Raw genomic sequence first — 27,281 nt, 5'->3', positions numbered from 1 at the left:
CTTTTCTATTAATGCCAAACCATACTTTTCGGTTCTGCCAGTGGACAAATTTCATATTTACATGACACCAATACTATGAAGTAAATTCACCATAATAATAACTATGTAGATGTTTGATGTTTGTACACTTTATTTGCAGTCTGTAAAGAACTTTGTCAAATGCCATGTGAGAAATGAACATATCTGCAGCAAGCTGGTCAACTGTAAGAGCTGCTCCCTCAACCTCCACTGTCAATGGGAGCTTCAGCAACAGGAGTGCCATGCCATCCCTGGTGAGAAACACACACACACACACACACACATCTTCCAAAAACTCCAAACAAGCAAGAACTCTGCTTAGCTGACTACCTGTTTGATAGCTACAAGCAAGTTTGAATGCTTGGAGAACTTATGCTAATGTTTGATTCATTATCAACACTCTTGTAGCGTTTCCCCAGGGAAAACATGTTTTTCCCCTGTCTCTAAAGTGGATTTATTGCTCTCATTTTTCAAAGCTACAGAAGGAGTTCAACACAAAAACACTCACAAACAAACACATACCCATGCACGCAGGCGTAAGCAGATGTGTGTACACACACACACACACACACACACACACACGTCTACATACCTCCAAATACAGTACATCCACAAATACACTCTCCTCTCCAGAGTGGTGACGGGATGTAGGCCAATTATAATTGTTTACTTGATGTTATGAAAATGGAGCCTCAGTTGACTCACAAATGAGAACCCAGTAAGTACAGTGCCTTCAGAAAGTATTCACACCCATTTACTTTTGTAAATTCACATTTTGTTTTGTAACAATTTGAGATTGAAATGAATTTAATTGTCATTTTTTTTGTCAACGATCTACACAAAATATTAGTAAAAAAAATATTGAAAAAAACCCCCCACTAATATATTTGTATTTATTTTATTTCACCTTTATTTAACCAGGTTGGCAAGTTGAGAATAAGTTCTCATTTACAACTGCGACCTGGCCAAGATAAAGCAAAGCAGTTCGACACATACAACAGAGTTACACATGGAGTAAAACAAACATACAGTCAATAATACAATGTGAGCAAATGAGGTGAGATAAGGGAGGTAAAGTAAAAAAAAAAAAAAGCCAGCGTGGCGAAGTAAATACAATATAGCAAGTAAAACACTGGACACATATACAGTGTATCTTGATTAAGTATTCAACCCCTGAGTCAATACATGTTAGAATCACCTTTGGCAAAGATTACAGCTCTGAGTCTTTCTGGATAAGTCTCTAAGAGCTTTGTACACCTGGATTATACAATATTTGCACATAATTATTTTTTAAATGTTTTCAAGCTCTGTCAAATTGGTTGTTTATTATTGCTAGACAGACATTTTCAAGTCTTGCCATAGATCTTCAAGCCGATTTAAGTCCAAATTGTAACTATGCCACTCAGGAACATTCATTGTCGTCTTGGTAAGCAACTCCAGTGTATGTTTGGCCTTGTGTTTTAGGTTATTGTCCTGCTGAAAGGTGCATTTGTCTTCTAGTGTATAATGGAAAGCAGACAGAACCAGGTTTGACTAAAACCAAATCAAAATTGTGTCGAAATTATAATGGACCTATGTTCATACAGTTTATTGACTGTCCAGCTGGCTAATAATCACTAGACAGTTAGGGACCATAGACATTCCCAAAACTATGGATGGAGGGCACATTTTTTCAATTTTGACAGCAAGGAGATATAACACATTTTCAATGTGGCCCTCCGGACCTCATTGAAGACCGAATGCGGCCTCCGGGGCACAATGTGTTTGACACCCCTGTTCTAAAGACTTTAACTCTAGCCATGTGTTTGTTACTGTTCATGTCAGTACTGCTCTGGTTGGACATCTTTTCAGCAGCCTTTTATGCTTGAAAAAAAAGGGTTTCTTTCTTAGTCTGATTAAAATAATTTGATGGTGGTAACCATTATCCAACTTTGATTGTAATCAGCGCAAGTCCCCAAAATAAGCAGAGAAATTCCTGAGATGGAAACTGGAGTTGTTTCTCCCTTATTCTCTGCAATTTGTTGCTTATTAACTAAGGTCTCGTCCCTCATCTGTGTAGTTTTTCCCACTGTTTGATGTGTCTGTCAGTCAGAGCACAACTGTATACTTGTGCTTGACAAACACTTACTTGTGTATTCAATCAGGGCGGCCGATGCAAGCTTCTTTGTAGCATAGTCCATCATTCTCAATCTATATCTCAACTGATTGACTGACTGTTCTTCAATTCACACCGTGAGGTCAGGGCCGGTCTGAGCTTTTTGAAGGCCCTAAGCGAGATTTGGTTTGGTGGCTCTCCACCTCATGGGCAAAACAGCGCTAAAGTTATTTTCCTGAAATTGTACACATTTTGCCATGGGGCATAGAGAAAATGTTGAAGTTTTAAAACACATTACATGCAATTCTACTCATTTTTCCATGGGGCGAAGAAAAAGATGTGCCGTTTTAAAGATAATTTTCTGCAATTCTACACATTTGCAATGAAATATGCCATGTTCATATGATATCCGAGTGAGAGTGACTAACACAATCAACGGGGGCCCCCTGAGAAAAACTGCTGATGTGTTTTACTATTCTAATTCTGAACAGTAAGTTGAGATGCCGACTGAGTTCCTAATTTATTTTTATTTTTTCTAAGATATTTGTCAATCGACTTTGCTTTTATATTAGCGACATACTTGCTTATGTGTGAGAAGTGAGATGCATATCAAATGTAGTTGAGATCCTTGAGGGGTGTTGAGTCTTCCAGTTGTGTGAATTCTGTTCACCATCCAATTGTGTGGCCCAACACAGTCAGAAGCCTGGGTCTAAATTACTGTTCTCTCCCTGTCCACAGCTCAGCTCTGTGGGGAAGGCTGGCATCATGTTGGGGAGGCTTGCCTCAGGATCAACTCCAGCAGGGAGAGCTATGACAATGCCCAGCACTACTGTAAGAACCTGGATGGGAACATAGCCTCCCTCACCACGGCCAAGCAGGTGGACTTTGTACTGGACGAGCTGCAGAAGTACCAGCTACAAGAGAAGGTAAGGGAAACGCCTCTATTTAAAATAGTGTGTTGTTTTAAACATTGTACTTTATCTAGGACTATCATATGGAATGTACTTTTCCATGTCGAAGGCCTGAGGAATGGCCATGCCAGACCTCATGAAACTTACCCCATGATAATCTGAAACCAAACATGTTGAACACATTTTGAAGTCTTAGCTTATTTACTGCTGAATCAGCCCACATCTGATCCAGTGTTTACATGTACATCTAGACTAGATTTCCATGATCCCAACCAAACTTATTTGTTTTCTCAAGAGTCACACTCCCTGTTTATATCCCCACCACACATGCTGACTTTTCCAGTGATTGCGCTGTCAGGAGGATATGCAGGAGCAAATATTTGACTGGTGTTTGACTGGTGCCGTTAATTAAAAAAATCAAGCAAGAGGATCTCTCGCTATGGTTTTGGGGTGGAGTGTTTAAGCAGCTTCTGTCTGTTCTTTGAAGATGAACACTATTCTTAATAATAAAGCTCACCTTGGTTGTTTTAGGATGAAGAGGCAACAGTTTTCCCTCCTCAGCTTTTTTTCTGACAGTTATTTGGAAGTAGCTGATGCTCTCATTGGCTACAATAATCAGTTTGCTTTTCCCCCCAAGAAATGCATTATTTTCCATCCCAGTTGCGGCCTGTAATAGGAATTTTGAATTAAAGTGCATTTTAGTGTGCAGCAACATGTTTTTCAGGGCTTGAATCACGGCAGTCTCCTTCGATTACTCAAATTTGATGCTCTCATAAATTTTTACTGTGTGATAGATCATAGCCGGTGTTAGCTGGCTAATTAACAATTTATTACAGGTAAAACTTTTGAGACATTATTGCCCATTTAAGAAATAACTCAAACACACAGACATTTTTAAAAGTCAAAATAAATACCTTAGTTTAATGACTCTGGCCTGTCTTGGTTTTATGGATTGGTGTTGGCTATAAGCCTGAGGTGGAGAACTTTCACTGTAATTATAGCAATTTTCCCAACGGTTTGATTTAAGATTTCACATAATCATTGCAGGAATCAAATATGTATGATTTATGTTGAGAAAGGAATAACATGTTTTCATACTCTTAGTGTCCCTCAACATACTATGGAGAATTAGAGAGAATTCTTATCTTAGATTTCAGGATTTTAATGTCCCTCGCTCCCTTTTCTCTCTCTCTCTCTCTCTCTCTCTCTCTCTCTCTCTCTCTCTCTCTCTCTCATATTTCTTCATTCTTTCATCTTTCTCTTCCCCTCTTTCTCCATCCATTTTCTCCTCCCCCTCTCGCCTACCTCTTTCTCTCCCCTCTCTGTCCTGTAGAAGTTAGCACCATGGGTGGGCCTAAGGAAGATCAACATCTCGTACTGGGGCTGGGAGGACATGTCTCCCTTCACCAACTCCTCTCTGCAGTGGCTGCCCGGGGAGCCCAGCGACTCAGGCTTCTGTGCTTACCTGGAGAGGGTAGAGGTGGCAGGGCTCAAGGCCAACCCCTGCACCGCCACAACTGATGGACTCATCTGTGAAAAACCAGTTGGTGAGAGAGGGACTGGGAGAAAGAGGGATAGGGAGGGAGGGAAAGGGAAGGAGAGCTGAAGAAGAATGAAGGTGATGGTGATTGAATAATAGAGACTAATTCTCAAAGGCACCTGTAACCCTTGTGAATTCCATGAGGCCTCCCTTGAACATGATTATCAAATCAAATCAAATTGTATTTGTCACATACACATGGTTAGCAGATGTTAATGCGAGTGTAGCAAAATGCTTGTGCTTCTAGTTCCGACAATGCAGTAATAACCAACAAGTAATCTAACCTAACAATTCCACAACTACTACCTTATACACACAAGTGTAAAGGGATAAAGAATATGTACATAAAGATATATGAATGAGTGATGTACAGAACAGCATAGGCAAGATGCAGTAGATGGTATCGAGTACAGTATATACATATGAGATGAGTAATGTGGGGTATGTAAACATAAGTGGCATAGTTTAAAGTGGCTAGTGATACATGTATTACATAAAGATGGCAAGATGCAGTAGATGATATAGTGTACAGTATATACATATGAGATGAGTAATGTAGGGTATGTAAACATTATATTAAGAGGCATTGTTTAAAGTGGCTAGTGATACATTTTTTACATCAATTTCCATTATTAAAGTGAGCTGGATTTGAGTCAGTATGTTGGCAGCAGCCACTCAATGTTAGTGGTGGCTGTTTAACAGGCTGATGGCCTTGAGATAGAAGCTGTCTTTCAGTCTCTGGGTCCCTGCTTTGATGCACCTGTACCGACCTCGCCTTCTGGATGATAGCGGTGTGAACAGGCAGTGGCTCGGGTGGTTGTTGTCCTTGATGATCTTTATGGCCTTCCTGTGACATCAGGTGGTGTAGGTGTCCTGGAGGGCAGGTAGTTTGCCCCTGGTGATGCGTTGTGCAGACCTCACTACCCTCTGGAGAGCCTTACGGTTGTGGGTGGAGCAGTTGCCGTATCAGGCGGTGATACAGCCCGACAGGATGCTCTCATTATTCTAAAGCTCAATCAGGCACTTCTGAATTAGGGAGAAAAGTTTACAATCATCATCATCATCATTGACAAGGAGCCAAAATTCACTAGAGAATTTAAAAGGGGACAGAGTGTTAGTGGAGAGATATTGTTTTAGGAAGAGCATCCTTATGACTGGAGAAGATCATAGCCAGCAGTGGTGTAAAGTACTTAAGTACAAGTACTTTAAAGTACTACTTAAGTCATTTTTTGGGGTATCTGTACTTTACTTTACTATTTATATTTTTGACAACTTTTACTTCACTACATTCCTAAAGAAAATATGTACGTTTTACTCCATACATTTTACTTGACAATCAAAAGTACTCGTTACATTTCTAATGTTTAGCAGGACAGGAAAATGGACAGGAAAATGGTCCAATTCACACACTCATTAAGAGAACATCCCTGGTCATCCCTACTGCCTCTCATCTGGCTAACTCACTAAACACAAATGCTTTGTTTGTAAATGATGTCTGAGTGTTGGAGTGTGCTATCCGTAAATTTTAAAACAAGAAAACTGCCGTCTGGTTTGCTTAATATAAGGAATGTGAATAGATGTATACTTTTACTTTTGATACTTAATTATATTTAAAACCAAATACTGTACTTTTATACTTTTACTCAAGTAGTATTTCACTGGGTGGCTTCCACTTTTACTTGAATCATTTTCTATTAAGGCGTCTTTACTTTTACTCAAGCATTATAATTGGTTACTTTTTCTACCACTGTTTGACAGTGGCTGACCTTCCTTCCCATCATGGCCCCTCAGTGACCGACTGTCCCTCTCACGCATTCAAGGAAACTGGAAACACGAGCAGGCCCGTCTGACTCACTATCTTATTTTATCCGCTTTTAGCCGCACTGAACCATGCTCAGACTCATTTAGGAGCCCAGAATAGCTGGGGAGCCAAAGAAAATGAGGCCTCAAATGTGCAGTTTTGGCCTCCGTACTTCCCATAGCGCGACTTTGCACTGACAGAGAGTGGAAATGGGTAACCAAAGACATCCTGCTGTTTCTTATTACTTTTCTGTTTCCTTCACCACTGAGGAGTTGTCTTCCACTTCGATACAACCTGCCTAAATCAGCTCAAATGATGGGGTCGGACTGAGGGAGGAAATTACTATTGTTTACCGTCTGCTCTTGGGTTAAATGACTAATTTAATGTAATAAATGGTAGATGAATGGTTATGGGTATACCTGCTGCAAAAATACTCTGTCCAAGGTTGAGATAAGATGTCTATGTTTTAGAGGCAGTGCAAATGTACATAAACTTCCACAGATTATTTTTAGCATGACTTTCAGGCTGGGCACATACGTTATTTAAATATGATTTTATTTTCACTTTTCCACAGTGAGCCCCAATCAGAGTGCCCGCCCGTGTAAGGTGCCCTGCTCCCTGCGTACCACCTGTGCCAACTGCACCAGCCAGGCCATGGAGTGTATGTGGTGCAGCAGCACCCAGCGCTGTGTGGACTCCAACGCCTACGTCATCTCCTTCCCCTACGGACAGTGTCTGGAGTGGCAGACTGGAGACTGTGTCTGTGAGTATACAGGTCAAAATGTTCAGCTTCCACTGTGTGCGTATCTTCAACACAACCGCCAAAGGAATGCGGGCAAATAGATTATTGCTCTCGCTCTCTCTCACGCTCATGCTCACACACACACTCACACACACTCTGTTCAAAAGAGTCACAGCTCCTGTGTGTTAGTGGTGAATTCCTCAGGGTTAGTGTTGCTCCGTGAGATCAGACTCCCTTGGATGTTTGTGGACTCATTGTGCTCTACAGTCAGTCAGGTGCTTCCACTTCCCTTAGGTGTATTCCACCCTGGTCCCTGTCCCTGGGTACTATGGGAAAATCAATAACGTATCGACGTGCATCCAACTCGATGAAAAGTATATGCCCCGCTGTTAGTGTTTCCTTTGCTCTAAAAGCCCTCCGTTAAAGGTCTGATCTTGTTATATAGATCCTGTTGTGTCAGATAACCCCCCCAGACTTTGCTGAGAGAGATAGGTGCACATAAACAGGATGTGTGTTTTACGCAGTGGCACTGTTGGTACCAACAATAACACGTTGTGAGTTTCTGTCCTTATAGTCCGACGCAAGGAGCAACATACTGTCAGCCGTCTATGGATTCTGTTTTTACCACTTTTCGTCATGTGAACATTTAAACAAATAGGGAAAGAGCTTTCACCACATTTTGCCATGGTCACATAATTTGCTTATACAAACCCCTCGTTATACCACAGCAGCGACAGTATTCACAGTGCGTGACATTATGTAAAACAACAATGGTATGCACAATTAGGCCACATCCTCTCAGTGCCATTTCACCAGGGGAGTCTGAAGTCATTACCATTCAGCTGCTAAGTGATGGTCAGTGTGCTTGTGGAGTATTCATATTATGGCCTGACATTTCTGATTCCACTAAACTCTCTATACAAACATCTATCGGTTCTGAGATTTGGGGAATGTAATTAGGCAAATTGTACTATTGCTTTTATTGTCCTCCAGAGTAATGCAACTCACGGAAGCCTGACAATATGGATCCAATCAAAATGTAAATCAGTTGATGTAGCGTCGGTGTGTATGCTAAGCCCATATCAGGCTTTTGGCTTCAGAACGCAGAGATAAAGAAATGTAGTGTTACAGCAAAACACAATGTGTCATTGTGCTAATGTGTTTTTGTTTTCAACATGTTCATTTAAAGGAATGTCATAGTTCGCCTTTGGATTATTTTATCAAGTTTAGGGGTTTTGTAGGGAGAGAACAAATATACAAAATGTAATTATTATTCAACTCCATCTGTGTATGTTCTTTGCCTGTTCACTTCAGCTGAAAAGCCTTGCCAAGATTTTCCCCTCAAGGTTGCCATTTCTCCACCCACAGTACCTTTCCATATCTTTTTAGGTAGGTGGTTACTTGTGTTTTGGTTTTGAGGGGATATTGGGAGAAACAGGAAGCAAGATTAACTTTTTGGTGTACTAGCCAGTAGCCACAGGATGTATTTATCTTGTAAGGCCCGGGGGAGGTCAGCGACTCCAATCTGGCTGTGCTCCTGAAAGAATGTCCCCCTGAACACAATGTGATTCTGCTGCTGCTCCTGGAAATGGTCTTTCTCCGCGTTGAGGTCATATTTCAGCAGGTAATTAGAACACAGCCCGGCCCCTGCTCTCTTTAGTTAGGTTCAGCATACCTCCTACACACACACACACACACACACGGCAGAGCTCACTTACTTGCATCTCAGAGTGATTTTCCATCCCCATCCATCTGCCTGGCACACCACCCCACCCAAATCTCCAGCAGCATTAACCTGACCAACACTTGCATATGTTCATTTAGCAATCAACCATCTTCCGCTTTGAGCTCACACAGAATGCTATGTAGCAATGGAAAGAAATGTGGACCCAAATGCGCTTCAGCCCAGCTTGAACATAAAGGGGAACAGGTGCTCAACTGAGGGACTTGAAAATCCCCTAAACATTCCTTACCCAAGGACATTTCAAGGGTTGACTATCCACGTAGCTTATGTTTCGGCGTAGCAATATAACATCACTCTAGTTTCCCTACAGATGCTTCATTCAGAGATCTGTCACAGAGCAGGAGAAGTGTCATTAAGTTTTTTAAAGATAAGCTGTTCCAAAGACAAGCCCAGGATTGGTTGAGAGAACAATACTGCATATCTATGGAGGTGTTGTACTGTACCACATAGGCTTCTGTTCTGTGACCGACCGAGTGTGGGCTGGGTTATGTTTATTTAAATAGTTCTCAACACACAATGGAAAAATACAGAATATTAACGAGGACAGGGTATGAACCTCCTGAAATATGAAGTAGATGTCAGAATGATGAAATATTTGGTAGCCCCATATGTTTGCTTATTGAACTATCGTCTCTGGTATGAGTAAACCTTTAAAATGAGGGATTATGCTATTTGGTTCTTGCTACTTGGACTGGCATTTTCGCTTGATCTTTAAACAAATACAAGAGCCCTTTAGAAAGCGTTAAAAGCTGTTAGAGTTTAGGAAGATAATATTTCCACACTGTGCAAACTCTACTGCCTCTCTGAGGCTGGGAGAGGGAAGAGGAGAGCCTCTGTTTGTAATTGTGAAGCACAAGATTGTGGTTGGAGAAAAAGACAGGGGAACCTAGAAATGAATCAGCACCATGGTTGAATAATGCAACAGGGATAGACTCTGAAGCACAGCATTTGGGGAGAAAATTCAACAAACACTTTTTCTGCTTATGGAAATAGTAGCAGTTAAAAACTCAAACTTCTGGCAAAAATGCAAATTCTACCATTCACTCAGCAAACTCCACACGGCAACGGAAGAGAACATCTTGGAACTTTCTCATACCTTTTGGTCTCTTATGGGTTCTTGTTGAGTTACCTTGGGTTTCCTACTTCAACCGTGCTTCACAGCTATTTGTTCATGTTGTTGTGCTCACAACCAGTTGACTTGTTTAGCTACTCCATGATGGCCAAACCTGAATAAAACTATCTGAAAGGCCCCAGTCAATCATTTAGATTTATGATGTATTATGATAACCAGGCTATAAATATTGGATCACAAACAAATGTTTCCCTCTTATGCTCGACAACAAGTTAAAAGAAGGAAACTAACAAGTTCAATCTCCCTGATGTTGTCAAAGAAAACAGATTTAACTGACCCACCAAGCTCACCTCTGCTTCTGAATCCATAAGTTATGGTTTTGAACATTTCTTTGTAAGCATTGAATGCAGTAAAACATGTAATATCACGTGGTTTGTTTGAATGTCAGAAACATTGCACGAATACCAATGCATCCTCAATAGAGGCAACGTTTCTGGAAAGGAATTCAATATATTTAGGAAAGAAGCGGTCAAGCTAACATTTCAAGTTTTAAATCTTGTTGGTCGTACGTACAGGATACACATGGTATAAACCGCCCAACGAAATGCTTACTTGCAAGTTCCTTGTCGGCAATGCAACAACAACAAGTAACAATGATAAGGACACGGACATAAAGTAAATGGATCAGTAGAATAGAATAAACATTTTAGCTTAAGTATAATACAGGAATGCATCATTTATAGTACAATATTTAAGATTTGGGGGGGGGGGGGGGGGCCAGGCACAAGTGTTTGAATTGTGCAGATTCAGCCATAGTATAAAATAAACACATAAAAATGGTTTATAAAATAGTATTAGCAATAGTATATACAAATAAAAGAGTATAAGCGTATAAAGGAGGATGCAGGTGGTACTAATGAAATAGCCTTTATTGTGATGTGACTACTATGCTTCATCAAGGACAGGCGGTGAAGATTATATTTAGTCACTTTAACTAAATTGGTACTCTATGTACAGTGGGGCAAAAAAGTATTTAGTCAGCCACCAATTGTGCAAGTTCTCCCACTTAAAAAGATGAGAGAGGCCTGTAATTTTCATCATAGGTACACTTCAACTATGACAGACAAAATGAGAAAAAAAAATCCAGAAAATCACATTGTAGGATTTTTTAAAATTATGGTGGAAAATAAGTATTTGGTCAATAACAAAAGTTTCTCAATACTTTGTTATATACCCTTTGTTGGCAATGACAAAGGTCAAACGTTTTCTGTAAGTCTTCACAAGGTTTTCACACACTGTTGCTGGTATTTTGGCCCATTCCTCCATGCAGTTCTCCTCTAGAGCAGTGATGTTTTGGGGCTGTTGCTGGGCAACACAGACTTTCAACTCCCTCCAAAGATTTTCTATGGGGTTGAGATCTGGAGACTGGCTAGGCCACTCCAGGACCTTGAAATGTTTCTTACGAAGCCACTCCTTCGTTGCCCGGGCGGTGTGTTTGGAATCATTGTCATGCTGAAAGACCCAGCCACGTTTCATCTTCAATGCCCTGGCGGCGTAGTGTGTTACTGATGGTAGGCTTTGTTACTTTGGTCCCAGCTCCCTGCAGGTCATTCACTAGGTCCCCCCGTGTGGTTCTGGGATTTTTACTCACCGTTCTTGTGATCATTTTGACCCCACGGGGTGAGATCTTGCGTGGAGCCCCAGACCGAGGGAGATTATCAGTGGTATTGTATGTCTTCCATTTTCTAATAATTGCTCCCACAGATGATTTCTTCAAACCAAGCTGCTTACCTATTGCAGATTCAGTCTTCCCAGCCTGGTGCAGGTCTACAATTTTGTTTCTTTTGACAGCTCTTTGGTCTTGGCCATAGTGGAGTTTTGAGTGTGACTGTTTAAGGTTGTGGACAGGTGTTTTTTATACTGATAACAAGTTATGTGGAGGGGTGCCATTAATACACAACAACAGGTGCCATTAATACAGGTAACGAGTGGAGGACAAAGGAGCCTCTTAAAGAAGAAGTTACAGGTCTGTGAGAGCCAGAAATCTAGCTTGTTTGTAGGTGACCAAATACTTATTTTCCACCATAATTTGTAAATAAATTCATTAAAAATCCTACAATGTGATATTCTGGAATTTTGGAATTTTTCTCATTTCGTCTGTCATAGTTGAAGTGTACCTATGATGAAAATTACAGGCCTCTCTCATCTTTTTAAGTGGGAGAACTTGCACAATTGGTGGCTGACTAAATACTTTTTTGCCCCACTGTATATGTACGTCAGAAGTGTCTTTGAAAGCACGGACGTTTTAAAGCTTACTTACAGTACATAAATGTTTATATGGAGAGTAAATGCACCTCCATAGAGGCTTTTTGAGCTAACTTTGTCCTCTAAACTGACCAAACGCCCTCACTTTCTTGTTAAAGTGCCTATGCTGCACATGTTAGTGTTCAGTGAATGCATTAAGCGGATATAAATTGTGTTTGGCCCTGGGGGCCTTTATGTTGCGGCTATGGGATGAACAGACGTTTGCCTCTCCTTAGGCTTAGGGGCTTTACTCTTTGTCGTCAGCCAACCACCTGCTTTTGTCAGACAGTCCGACGGGTTCCAATATGGCTGCCACCCGCAGCCCTCTCCCTTCTCTGATAGACTGAACAAAGGCACGTTTGCTAAAATGTAATGCTTGCAAAATGTCACTCTTTGGTTGGAAGGCCTGAGTCAGAGTGCGGCTTTCAATAGATGAAGTGAAGAGGGTGTACGTGATAAGGGCTTACAGCACCATGATAAACACACTTTTTCAACTCAAGCCTTGATAACCTTGGCAGCTCTTGATAACCTCGGCAGCTCTTGATAACCTCGGCAGCTCTTGATAACCTCGGCAGCTCTTGATAACCTTGGCTCAATAACACTAATTTTCAATCCAAAAATACCCCATTGTCCTAAAGTTGGGAATCATTTCTCTCTAAATGAAAAACCGTAAATGTATCCCCACCCTCTAATCCATTAAATAATGAATAAGCTGGCTATTAGATTAAGAGTCAGTGGCTGTCTAAGAAAGTGTTGGAGAGCATTACCTCCCACTGCCAAGAGAATGAATTAAGTAATGAGTAACAAATGTCTACTTTATTTATGTGTTGTTTAGGTGGATGGATGTAACAGCGCTTACTTATACTACTGATTAATGTTATCAATAGCAGCCAAGTATTATATAAGGGACTTTACTATGTGTCTAAATACGCTGAACAAAAATAAACAAAACGTGAAACAATTTCAAAGATTTACCGTTCATGTAAGGAAATCAGTCTATTGAAAAAAAAATCCATTAGGCCCTAATCTATGGATTTCACATGAATACATATCTGCATGCATCTGTTGGTCACAAATACCTTAACAAAAAATATAGGGGCATAGATCAGAAAAACAGTCAGTATCTGGTGTGACCACCATTTGCCTCATGCAGCGCGACACATCTCCTTTGCATAGAGTTGATCGGGCTGTTGATTTTGGCCTGTGGAATGTTATCCCACTCCTCTTCAATGGCTGGGCGAAGATGCTGGATATTGGCGGGAACTGGAACACACTGTCTTACATCTCGACCCAGAGCATCCCGAACATGCTCAATGGGTGGTGAGTATGTAGGCCATGGAAGAACTGGGCTATTTTCAGGTTCCAGGAATTGTGTACAGATCCTTGCGACATGGGGCCGTGCATTACCATGCTGAAACATGAGGTGATGGCAGCAGATGCAATTGTGTTTGTTGTCTGTAGCTTATGCCTGCCCATACCATAACCCCACTGCCACCTTGGAACGCTCTGCTCACAATGTTGACACCAGCAAACCTATCGCCCACACAACGCCATCAGCACGGAACAGTTGAAACCGGGATTCATCCATGAACAGCTCACTTCTCCAGCGTGCCAGTCGCCATCCAAGACTTCAGTTACGAAGTCAAACCGCAGTCAGGTTAAGACCCTGGTGAGGACGACGAGCTTCCCTGAGACGGTTTCTGACAGTTTGTGCAGAAATTGTTCGGATGTGCAAACCGACAGTTTCATCAGCTGTCCGGGTATCTCGTCTCAGAAGCTCTAGCAGGTGAAGAAGCCTGATGTGGACATTCCTGCAGTCAGCATGCCAATTGCACGCTCCCTCAAAACTTGAGACATCTGTGGCATTGTGTTGTGTGACAAAACTGCACATTTTAGAGTGGCCTGTTATTGTCTCCAGCACAAGTTGCACCTGTGTTTTGATCCTACTGTTTAATCAGATTATTGATATGCCAGACCTGTCAGGTGGAAGGATTTTTTGGGCTAAGGAGAAATGCTCACTAACAAGGATGTAAACACATTTTTTGTGCATATGGAACATTTCTGGGATCTTTTATTTCAGCTCATGAAACATGGGACCAACACTTTACATGTTTCATTTATATTTTTGTTCAGTGTAAATGTGTCTAAATAATCTCTCTCGGTCTCATTCTCCCCTTCTAGCTCAGAACTGTTCGGGCCTGAGGACGTGTGGCCAGTGTTTGGATCAGGCAGAATGTGGCTGGTGTGGAGACCCCACTAACACAGGGAAAGGCCAGTGTATGGAGGGTTCATACCGCGGGCCCATGAAGAGCCCCTCCAGACAGACCAGAGAAAGGGAGAGTTCCCGAGACATGTTACTGGAGCCTGGTCTTTGCCCTAGAGATAAAGGGTTCGACTGGGCCTACATCCACTGCCCTGGTGAGTCAACACACACACACACACACACAGAGAAAAACGCATGCATGCAAACACCTAGGTACGTCGACCCATGTAACTACGCTCACACAAAAACTCATTCCAACTCCCATCATGTAGCACCTCAATGCAACCATAAATAAACAGAAATACATTCACATGTTTATTTTATTCCTTTGGCTTCGGACATAAAGCTATACACCCCCTCCACATAACAACACTCATTGTTAATCTCGCTCTCTTTCCCAGCCTGCCAGTGTAATGGCCACAGTACCTGTGTCAATGGCAGTGCTTGTGAGCAGTGCAGGAACTTGACCACTGGACTGCAGTGCCAGACCTGCATGCCTGGTTACCATGGAGACCCCACTAACGGTGGGAAGTGCCAGGGTAAGTACAGGGATGGGTGCAGTGCAGCAGTGTGGAATGGAAGGGGCAGTGTGTAAAGGTTTTGGCTCAGATCTGTGCATCCTCCGTGAAGGACACTGTTTGAATGTGTTTGAACAACAGTAGAGCCAGAAACGACACATGTATTTCTGACTGTGTTGAAAGGTGTAGTAGACAGGCGCTTGAGCAGCTCTGTGTTTAATCAGAGTTCTATCAACTCCTACAGTATTTCAATCCTGTCCAGTCCAGTGGTCATAATCGTTTTGAAATCTCTCAGTATGAAATGGAAAGAAAGAGCAAGGTGAATAAGAGAGAGGGCCAGAAAGAGAGATGGGAAGAAAGAGGATGGAAAGAGGAAACAGATATCTGTAGACTCTAATAGTAAGATAGAAAGAGTAGAAGAAAGTGAGTGAGCGTGAGAGAGAGGAAGGTGTAATAACATCATTCTCCGGCTGACAGATGTGCTTTTTCCCCGCGTGGCGCGTGACATTAAATCACATTTAATCATTTTCTTATTTCCTGAAGTTGACTGCAGCCCCCGCCGCTGGCGACGAGCACAGAGCCGTGCACGTTTGATAGATGCGCACCCCTCTGCGTCTCCCGGGGATACGCTCACCCCCTCTCATACTCCCTCTCTCCTCCCTTCTGTCTTTCCTCCCTCCATCACCCTCCCTCCCTCCAACAGATTTAACGCTGTCATGATTAAATGCAATTTATTAACTCCCGTCCGTCAGTTGTATACCTCCCCACCACGGCCGCTTGTTTAACAGGCTGACTCTTGAGGAGTGTGCTTGTGGAGGCTGTTTCACTCCTCAGTCTTGCAGGATAGAAAGATTTACCTGGGCATTAATGGCTCTAAGTCACTGATCTGTACTGGATTAGGCTCCAAATGGGATTTCTCTCCTCATGTCTTTACATTGTGGAGGGGCGGGGGAGTTGGAGGAGTAGACATCAGACCGAGAGAGCGATTTGAAAGGGGGCGGGGGGGGCGAGACAGCACGTCAACAAGGCATCAAACTAAAATATGAGGAATGCGGAGCTGCCCTTGGAGTGAGAACGGAAGATAGAATGATAACGGGAGATGGCGGATAGACATGAGGAGGAGAGATTGCCTGGTCTGGTGTCCCCGGCCGTGATAGATGAAGACATTGTGCAATGTGAGAGGGGGCAGTGTGTGTGTTTGAAGGAGTGTGTGTGTGTATGCAGCACTTACATGGTGAGGACAATAGCCCTCCAAGACTCACTGACAGGTTCTCCTTGTGGAGACACTGAAACCGTCTGCTCACCCTGTCCAGCCTAGCTCAGTCTAGCACCGCACAGTACGGCGTGGCTTGACTCGCTGCAACACACCTCTCTCTGGGGCTGAGAGTACTTTGAGTGGGAGAGAGAGAAACTCTTAGCACTAGCCTGTGGTGGGCTGTGCATATGAATGGGCTTTTGAAAGAGACCAGCATGGTGACATAACATGTTGTGCTGTGGTTGTAGAGATTTGATAGAGCTTGGTGAGGGAATTTACTGTACAATAGCAAAACTTACAATACCAGACACATTCTGTTGACTACAATACCAAAATGTACAATACCAGGCACTTTCTGATGACTACAATACCAAAACGTACAATACCAGGCACTTTCTGTTGACTACAATACCAAAACGTACAATACCAGGCACTTTCTGTTGACTACAATACCAAAATGTACAATCCCAGACACTTTCTGATGACTACAATACCAAAACGTACAATACCAGACCCTTTCTGTTGACTACAATACCAAAACGTACAATACCAGACACTTTCTGTTGACTACAATACCAAAATGTACAAGTAAGGCATCCAGTGTTGCCTGATCCACTGTAAACCTGGTTGATGCAATGTGCCAAAGTTAGCATTTGCTCTTGTGTTATGGTAGCCATGACTAAATCTGTTTCTCCTTAACTACAGCTGTAGTAGTACTTCTGGGAACTTCTGGTTGCCCTACTTAGTTCTCTGTGCCAGTGTAATAAGTCTGACTTCCAGTGTGTTTTTGTACGCTAACTGCACTGTAGGTACACAGTCACACAGAAGACACACAGGGAGCCCCAGCAAGCGGTTGGTTGTTGTTCTTTTAGTCTGCCTCTCTCTCTCCATCTCTTTATTCCTCCCTCTCCTTGCATGAAGCCAGCACTGCAGAGTTCAAATCAAATGTTTTTTATTGCTTTTGGATATGGCACACTGTGCTAGCCTGGTAAATTCCATTACAGACCGTAGTAGAGCCCCTTTAGCCAACTCGTCCTCCACAGGCTCGGAGTCTCTACATGTGATGTAGAGACATGTCTGTCTGTCTGTCGGTTGGTTGGGTGGTCTGTCTGTCAGTCTCTCGCTTTCTGTCTGTCTTTCTGTGTGTGTCCGTCTGTCTGTCTGACTGTATTTTTGTTTTTCTCTCTCCCTGCCTGTTTGTTTAATGGTCTCCACCGTGAATGGCTTGTTGTTTTGCTGTTGTGGTTTTGTGCTCTCATTGACGCCTAAATTGCTCTTGAGGGGATTCATAAATTCATATTGTGTTGTGTTGTTTGCCCGCGAACCTTTCTGTGTAATGGTATTCAAATCTCACAGTGTTCCCCAAACCACTAAGATCTCATGCAGAATTTTCTTGTTATTGCCTTTCATTAATCTTGCATGCAGGAGTAGCCTACTTCAACATCCTTTCCCCTTTTTTCTAGACTTTTTGGTTCACCCTCTCTCTTCTGCTTTCACTTTCTCCCCGGTTCTCTCTTCATCTCTCGAAACACATATGGGTTGTTCCATGTCATTTCAGCAAGCCATGGCCCCCACCAACTCTGATTGTTCTGAAATAGTTTCTGCCGTTAGAAACATTATTAGCATTATTAGATTAGCATTCCTGCACATTAGCATTAGCATTTATTGGCGAAACAGAGAGGACACATGTTATGTACCAAAAACAAGTATCATCTGATACCCATAGACTTCCAGTCATTGCGCTAACGCCAGTTAGCATTGGCTCTCGAAACTACCTCTAAATTCCTTCATACTGGACACAGAGACATCTCACTCTGACTCTTGACAAAATTCAGAGGAATCCCATAAGGCACCAACCACTGCAAGTGGTCACCAATATCTTTTGTAGCTTGTGATGCCCTCCATCACTGCAATAAAAAATGCGCTGAAGAAAGAAGATAAAGTGAAAGGAAGAATGAGTAGTGCTCCAGCGTTTTTCAAATGATTTTCATCTGAGATGTATTTGGGCAAATGCATTGTTCTAACAGTAAACTTTAACTCTACATTTATAAATCATTATCATTTAAAGGTTCAGTCATGAATTAACATTGAAGGGGGTCAAAATGATTCACACTTATTTTACCTAATAGCAGGAACAGCACCATCTAGTGGTCAGCCTCTGGTAATATCAGGTTGTATGACAACTTCAATGACACATTTCTCTGAAAAGGGGAAAATAACCATCACCAAATTCACTGAGAATAGATGCATAGTATGAAGAAGCAATACTCCTAGCCGCAGCTTCACACTAGTGAACTGATACTGTATACTGGCCATTGGGGTGGGCTTGGTGTGTGGTTTGGGGGTCCGTGGGTTGCTTTTGACCATTGCTTGATCATTATTAAGAAGAGGTTTGGTCCAAATTGCATGCTGGGTACTATATTTACTGACTATTATATGAATGAAACATATTGAAATGGCCAATTTGGGTGCAATCAATTAGCTTAATTTCTATAGAGTTCATATGTTCTTTCAACAAAATAATGTTGCAGGGATGCTTATCTTATCTGTTTCTAACCACAGAAAGGATTTAAGAACAATCTAAGATGGTGGATGTTGTAATCCTCTTTCTTGTGCTTTTTGAGATGGAACGACCCATATAGTACACACACACACACACACACCCTTTGGCAGTGGCGGGGTATAAATTAGTGGCTGTCATGTTGAGTGTGGAAGGACGCTGTTGTGTGTGAACCCATGCGGAATGTGAACGCTTGAGTCAGTGTACTGTACATTTGTATTAATGCCTACATCATGTGAAAATAAATTTGTGTATGCGTACCAGGGCCATGAAGGCGCATGCCGGTAGAGCACCCTTCCCAGCAGCCTCATGCTGTCCAGTCAATCCCACTCCAGCGGCCGTATTTCTGGTCACTGCTCATACACACACACACACACACACACACACACACACACACACACACACACACACACACACACACACACACACACACACACACACACACACACACACACACACACACACACACACACACACACACACACACACACACACACACACACACACACACACACACACACACAGCGCTCTGATCTGGAAAAGTAATCTACTGCTGTAGGATTGCATACCTGTTAGCCAACCTGATTTCGAGTGGTGGAAGTTGAATTATTATGCGTCTTGTTACCATGTCAAAACCGCAGGTCAAGTTTAGCAGATACATCAACCTGAGAGTGATGCCCTCCTATTATACACTAATCTGCTGAGTGTGGAGAGTAGGCCTGTCTCTCACTCTTTCCCTCTATATTCAAGACCTTATTGATGTCAGAGAGGTCATGAGCCTTTATCTGCCTTCATAGCCCTTGACCTTACACGATCATTAAAACCAGAATAGCAAGTCCCTTTTATCTCAACAAACTGCCGACTCCTCACAATCTAACAAAGGCAAGATAGAAGACCAAACCCTCTTTACCAGAAAATGATTAGTTCTCAGAAGAGATAGCTATTTAATGCTTAGCGTGAAACTATGGTAGCTTTAGTTCTTGCCCTAGCACTACACAGCTGATTCAAATAATCAAAGCTTGATGATGAATTGGTTATTTGAATCAACTGTGTAGTGCTAGGGCAAAAACCAAAACTTCCATCCAGGGGGGCCCCAGGACAGAGTTTGCGAAACCGTGGTCTACACAACCGGGACATAGAGAGACATGTACGGGCTAAATCTATCCTAGTGAGAAAGAAGCTTTGCTGATATTTAGCAGCACTCCTGTCTGGTTCTAACTTTGTTGAAGATGTTTAATTAGATGGAGATCCTCAATTGAAACACCAACACTCCCATCGGTGCCGCCTCCCAAACAATTCCACCATATGCTAGAGACACGTACAGATCTCTTCTCAGGGCCAGGGGAGAAGCCTACTCGCTCACAGTGGAAATTAATGGATTCTAAAGTGCTTATGGTAGAAAACAGGGCCCGGAAGGTTGTGTGGGTGTACAGTCACTTATTGAGGTTACAATGTCCATTTAGTTTTTTTATCTAGACAATGTGAAAAAGCTATTTAGAAAAGTCTCTGTCGGGGGGCCATGTGTGCTTATTCATGATAACATATCATAGGTGTGTTACACTGGATGTGCGTACTTGTCCTGTTTCAAGTAGCGTTTTAGGAACTAAATGCTAAGTCAGTGTTCAGATATTGTCACGTTCTGACCTTTATTTCCTTTTGTTTTGTCATTATTTAGTATGGTCAGGGCGTGAGTTGGGGTGGGCAGTCTGTTTGTTTTTCTATGATTTGGGTATTTCTATGTTTCGGCCTAGTATGGTTCTCAATCAGAGGCAGGTGTCATTAGTTGTCTCTGATTGAGAATCATACTTAGGTAGCCTGGGTTTCACTGTGTGTTTGTGGGGGATTGTTCCTGTCTCTGTGTTTTGCACCAGATAGGGCTGTTTTGGGTTTTCACGTTTCTTGTTTGTTTGTTTGTTTGTTTGTTTGTTAGTTTGTTCATGTGAAGTGATTTATTAAAACATGAGTCAAAATAACCACGCTGCGCTTTGGTCCGCCTCTCCGTCAATGGAAGAAATCCCTTACAGATATGCTATCTTAATCCTGCAACAACAGGAAATGTGAATCATGTAGATTATACTTAATGGCCATTTTTGTAGGGGTTGATACCTTTTTCATTCGGGCAAATCAATAAATATTTTGTGGAAATTACAAACTTTAGATACCTTTTTAAACTTGAATACACTACTATTTGCATTTCCTGCCGCGCAGGACAATTTTCTGCAACAACAAGTGATCAAATGACGATAAATCTGTATGGTTTAGATTTATGAAGTAGGTAGAAAATTATATCCTTCCAAAAGGGATCGGATTAGACAAATAGCTTGATTTAAAAACAAACATCAATCAAAAAACAATGTCATTGTATTCAAACAAAGATCAACATGATCTATCAGAGAAGGATCAGAACAGCTTGCCCCTCCTCGCTTCTCCATTCCTGTCCATCATCGCCTCCATTTAGTCTTTCTGGCATCTCCATTAGGGCCCACTGGACATCTTGCTGCCCCCCTCCTTATGTCATAGGCAATGCTCAGTGACACTTAATCATGTTTAGCCGGGCATCGTTTGTGATCCACATGGGTTATTAGGTTTACCTTCATTACTGAAGGATTTGTGAAGGTCGTGCTCTTTACAGACAGACCGCTCTACAATTACCTGTGTGTCGTCTGCCTAGAAGTCCTTTGTCAACTGGAGATAGAGATTTGGTAGGTCTATTTTAAATCCAAAATAAAGAATTTACCCTCAATTTCAGAGAAGAGGGTTGATGCGTTATAGTCAGTGTCTCTGTTTGCAACGTGTGAGAGCTGCACATACAGTGTTGCTGGTTTAGATTCCATGATTTCAGAGGAAGACCCCAAAAAATTCTCAGAAAGACTCCAGTCAACCCAGTCACACTCATAGACTGTTCTCTCTGGTACCGCACGGCAAGTGGTACCGGAGCACCAAATCTAGGTCCAAAAGGCTCCTTAACAGCTTCTACCCCCAAGCCATAAGACGGATGCCCCCTCCCCCTTTATTTTTACACTGCTGCTACTCGTTGTTTATTATCTATGCATAGTCACTTTACCCCTACCTACATGTACTAATGACCTCGACTAACCAGTACCCTGCACATTGACTCAGTACCGGTACCCCCTGTATATTATTTAATTTATTTTCTTTTATTTAGTAAATATTTTCTTAACTCTATTTTCTAAACTGCATTGTTGTTTACGGGCTTGTAAGTAAGCATTTCACGGTATTGTATTCGGAGCATGTGACAAAATACAATTTTATTTTATTTGATATTTTTATATTATATTTGAAGTGTGTTAATGCTGTTGTGCCAATACATCTCTTCAGCAGCACAGAGGAGGCTTAACTCAGGCGATCCTGAACACTAGGCACACCATGCTGCCTGCCAACATCAGTCAGTACAGTATAATCTCGCCCCTTTGACTGCTTCGAAGGACAGGAGAAAGGAACTGTAAAATGCTGGCACATTTACATTTCTGTGCCTGGTTCCAATTCAATTATTTTATTCATGACATGATTATTTGAACTTGTCATTTGCTGGCAGGCCTATGGAGATTAATGGAGAGGAGGTTGAAAGGCTGGCCGGGGAGATGAACAGTCAGAGGAGCGAACCAAACAGGCCTGCTGTGTCTTCAAAGACCTGCAAAGCTTTATGTTTACTAGGAACACACATGTACACTGAGTATACCAAACATTAGGAACACCTTCCTAATATTGAGTGTCAAAAGTGGTCCACAGGGATGCTGGTCCATGTAGACTCCAATGCTTCCCACTGTCCTTTGGGTGGTGGACCATACCCAGGGAAAATTGTTGATCGTGAAAAACCCAGCAGCGTTGCAATTCACCCTCTGAATGGCACACATACACAATCCATTTCTCAATTATCTCAAGGCTTAAAAATCTTTCTTTAATCTGTCTCCTCCCCTTCATCTACACTCATTTGAAATTGATTTAACAAGTGACATCAAGACGGGATCATACCTTTCATCTGGATTCACCTGGTCAGTCAGTGTCATGGAAAGAGCAGGTGTCCTTAATATTTTGTACACTCAGTGTAGAAAGACCTCTGTCCCCCTCCTCACCCATACTCCAGATATAGTTATGGCAGGGGTGGAAGGCAGGCTCACCTGCTCTCCTGGCTAGTAAAAACAACTCAAGTACCATTCCTGTTCTGATAGAACTCTGAGTGTTAGCAGGCCGAACCCTTCTAATATTGCACAGTGGTGGGTGCTACATGCCACTACCGTTGTTTCAACTCATCCTCTTCAAATCAAAGAGATCAGTCAATAATGTTGATGCCTGGTTTTTGACACCTCAACAGATCAAGTAGGATATAATTAATGTTGAACCTGAGCCATTGTCCTGTCACACCCTTATTAAACTCCTCTACCCTGATGTGTAGAAGTCTCAGCCTATAGGTTAAGGTGTAGTGGGTGTAGCTGAGGGTATATCAGCCTGGTGGTTCCTATAGAAACCTCCGGCAGTATTATTTTCCACTGTGGAGCTCCAGCTAAACACCGAGGAAGATTTAAGTGTCAATTAGAGCGCTGACAAGCAGTGACGGCTGGCAGGGGTCAGCTCCTCACAATTTAAAAGAGACATGGAAAGGGAGGAGATGGGAGGTGGAGGGGATTGGGGAGAACAGAAAAGTGAGAAGGGGGTAGATGGTTAAGCGAGGCGTGGTCAGTATAGTGCAAGGAAAATTATTTATTCCTTTGGATTGAGGTTATGTTGCTTTAGCTTTTGTCTTGTGAGATGAATAGTAAATCGTCAATTAGAAGAAGTTCATTTATTACCATGGTCATCCATGAAATAAACTTGCCGACCAAGTACTAGGTTCAAGATTTCAGTCAATGCTTTGGTCTCTATAGCTAGGTTTTCATCCAATTGATGACAGATTTTCATGCTAATATTCTAATTCCGCATAATGTTTGAGATCATTTTTACTTATCAAATGTCAGCCAAGCATCGATCATTATGTCACCAGACTAAGACCCTAGATATTTATTGGAAAGGAGCATCAAGCTCATCAGGGGTGCAGGCTTATTCTCCTCCTGTACTCCATGTTCACCCACGACTGCGTGCCCAAGCACAACTTCAACAGCCTGACAACACAACAGTGGTAGGCCTGATCACCGACAACAATGAGAATGAGCCTATAGGGAGGTCAGAGACCTGTCAGTGTGTTGCCAGGACAACAATCTCTCCCTTAATGTGAGAAAGATAAAGGAGCTGATCGTGGACTACAGGAAAAGGAGGGCAGAACAGGCCCCCATTAACATCAACAGGGCTGAAGTGGAGAGGTTCCAGAGTTTCAAGTTCTTTGGTGTCCACATCACCAACAAACTATATAATGGTCCAAACACACCAAGACAGTTGTGAGATGGCACGACAACACCTTTTCCCCCTCAGGAGACTGAAACGATTTGGCATGGGTCCCCAGTTACACCATCAAGAGCATCTTGACCGGTTGCATCACCGCCTGGTATGGCAACTGCTAGGCATCTGACCGTAAGGCGCTACAGAGGGTAGTGTGTACGGCCCAGTACCCAGTACATCACTGGGGCCAAGCTTCCTGCCATCCAGGACCTATATAACAGGCTGTTATAGGAAGGCCCACAAATTGTGAAAGACTCCAGTCACCCAAGTCATAGACTGTTCTCTCCGCTACCACCCCCCTCTCGGTTTTTACACTGCTGCTACTCGCTGTGTATTATCTATGCATATTCATTTTACAAATTACCTCGACCAACTTGTACCCCACATTGACTCTGTACCGGTACCCCCTGTATATAGCCTCATTATTCTTATGTAATTTTCTTGTAATTTTCTTGTGACTTTTTGATTAGATTTTTTTTCTTTAGTTTATTTAGTAAATATTTTCTTAACTCTATTTCTTGAACTGTGGTGTTGGTTAAGGGCTTGCTTGTAAGTACGCATTTCACAGTAAGGTCTACACCTGTTGTATTCGGCTGTAACGACATTCTTCCTCCTCTTCTGAGGAGGTGTAGCAGGGATCGGACCAAAACGCAGCGTGGTAAGTGTCCATAATGATTTATTACAAAAACAACTGAACACTCGAACAAAACAAAAAATAACGTGCATCAACGAAACAGTTCCGTGTGGTGACCAACACTGACTCGAAAACAAACACCCACAACTCAAAAGTGAAACCCGGGCTACCTAAGTATGATTCTCAGAGACAACTAACGACACCTGCCTCTGATTGAGAACCATATTAGGCTGAACTCAAAACCCCAACATAGAGAAACACACAGACTGCCCACCCCAACTCACGCCCTGACCATACTAAATAAAGACAAAACAAAGGAAATAAAGGTCAGAACGTGACATCGGCGCATGTGACAAATACAATTAGATTTGATATTTTATTTGTGCACTTTCACCACCCTGTGAAGTTTATCATAACTTATTTCATTTGTAGCCTAATAAACTGCATGCTTTCTTGAGTCGTAGTGGTAGTACCACACAACATATCATCGCGTGACTCCAAGTTTACTCCTATATGATGGTTATTATATCAATATTTGCACATAAAGGCGTTTCCACCACCATTTCTCCCATAATTAGTTTTACTGACATTAAAAGATCTCACTTTGTCTATCGTATTTTTTGGGGGTACATTTGCAAAGTTTACAGACACATTTGCTGTTTCTATCAGGCCTGTCATGACATTTTTTACCGACATGTAGGTTGGATGGAAACCTGGTTTATGTAACACAATAATTAAAACAACCACACAACACACATGGGGACCTAAAATGGATTTCGATTCAAAATCCTATTTTCCCTAACCATAAAAGGTGCTATGCAGAAATGGCCAGTTGCTAAAATTCTAATAGTTTGCCTAATTTTAGTTTGTGAAAAACAAACAAGTATAGTGAAGAGGATCATTGTACCATCTAAACTGCTGTGAAATATATATATATGTTCCACAACTTTAAATATTTTTTTGCTGTTTGAAGCTGGTGTACAAAACCGAAGGTAAATGACACAAAAGCTAAACTTAAGAATGGGAAGCATAGAAATAGAGCACATAGAACAGATCTACCGCTTCTTAGACTTGCGTTCAATGAGAATGAAAGATCTATAACATTTCTATATGAATTTGGTTGGGTAGCCCAAAAAGTTGCATATTGCAGGTTTAACCTGTAATCAAAACCCTAAACCCAATTCCTAACCTTAACCCTTAACCCCAAATGTTAAAATAGCCCTTGTCCTAATGGGCATTTTCCTTGTTTTACTGTCCTTCTGGGACCTTTTTGTGATTTTTGGTTCCCACAAGGGTAGAAGAACCAACCAACCAACCAACACACACACACACACACGCGCACGCACACACCATTGTAGTGTATGTGCATTAGATCTGCTGTCTCTTACGCACAGATGCAGGATGCAGTGGGGTGAGAAATTGTAGGCTCTGCAGAGGCTTGCACGAGGAATGGGAAATATGATTTATATCAAATCCGCTCGTTGGTTAGAGGATTCTTTTTTTTTTGTATCTTATTTTTGTGTTGTCAGCAGAAAATATGGTGTGTGATGCTTTTTCACATCCAATCCCCTCCCACGCATCAGAGTTTAGTGGCTCCTAATGCAATACTGTTTTCAAGGCATACTCAATCAAAATAGGTTTTAGTGTGGTAAATAACTAGCAGTGACACATGCCATGTTGAATGAATGGATGAGCAGCCAAATGCAGGCATACCCACTGTAAATGTAATTGATCTAGCCAGGGAGCATATAAGGGGTTAGGGTACTGTTCCACCTTGTTAGAAATCAATCAGTTTCCAGCAGGTGACTTCAACTCTAGTCCTAGATGACTAGAAGGAGTCTTAGGCTAGTTTCTCCCTGGCGTTTAATTGTGTAATTTATTATATTGAGTCCACTCACCTGGATTCTCTGGCCTGAATCAATGGCTGATTTAACAGGCAAGGTTTTAAACAGGCAAACACTGAAGCCCTGTGAGCTGGTTACAGTGTTGAAATTAAATCTGCTAAATTGGCACTAAACTATTTTGAATCACATCAATGGGTTCTGCAATTACTTCTTAGTCCAGGATTTCTGCCCCGCAAAGCTACCTCGAAGACACTTTTTTTCCTCCTTTCATTTTTAGAACTTAGTCATATGTGTTAACCTCAGCAAAAGGAGGGCCCTAGAGGGACTGACAGTGAATGTCATTAGACACCACTGCTACCTGTATGCCACCATGCACCACACAGTGTTACACTATAGGGACACACAATCTAAGATGTGTCAAGTCTCACAGGACCAGAGTGTGCAGAATGGGAGGCTCAGGTGTGTCAGACCAGCCTTTGTAGCCAATCAGCTAGCTATCACAGCTTGTTGTCTCAGAACTTGGCTCAGAAGTGTGAGCTGCATTGTGTCTCCGCATTCTAAGAGATACCAGCAGAAGAAACCACAATGT

At 42.1% G+C, this 27,281-nt stretch overlaps 1 protein-coding gene across 1 annotated transcript in view; it reads left to right on the top strand.

The window, feature by feature from the left end:
- Nucleotides 1-27,281, top strand: part of LOC139381452 (attractin-like protein 1) — a 337,715-nt gene that overhangs the window by 93,151 nt on the left and 217,283 nt on the right. Inside the window, exons 15-20 of the mRNA XM_071124992.1 lie at nucleotides 140-272; nucleotides 2,852-3,039; nucleotides 4,358-4,571; nucleotides 6,940-7,128; nucleotides 14,409-14,645; nucleotides 14,892-15,029. Of these exons, the coding sequence (XP_070981093.1) occupies nucleotides 140-272; nucleotides 2,852-3,039; nucleotides 4,358-4,571; nucleotides 6,940-7,128; nucleotides 14,409-14,645; nucleotides 14,892-15,029 (1,099 nt within the window). The remainder of the gene's footprint in view (nucleotides 1-139; nucleotides 273-2,851; nucleotides 3,040-4,357; nucleotides 4,572-6,939; nucleotides 7,129-14,408; nucleotides 14,646-14,891; nucleotides 15,030-27,281) is intronic.

The sequence above is a fragment of the Oncorhynchus clarkii genome, chromosome 23 (genome assembly GCF_045791955.1).
Source record: "Oncorhynchus clarkii lewisi isolate Uvic-CL-2024 chromosome 23, UVic_Ocla_1.0, whole genome shotgun sequence".
Taxonomy (NCBI): domain Eukaryota; kingdom Metazoa; phylum Chordata; class Actinopteri; order Salmoniformes; family Salmonidae; genus Oncorhynchus; species Oncorhynchus clarkii.
The sequence above is the reverse complement of the archived record's forward strand: the minus strand, read 5'-3'. Positions and strand labels throughout refer to the sequence as shown.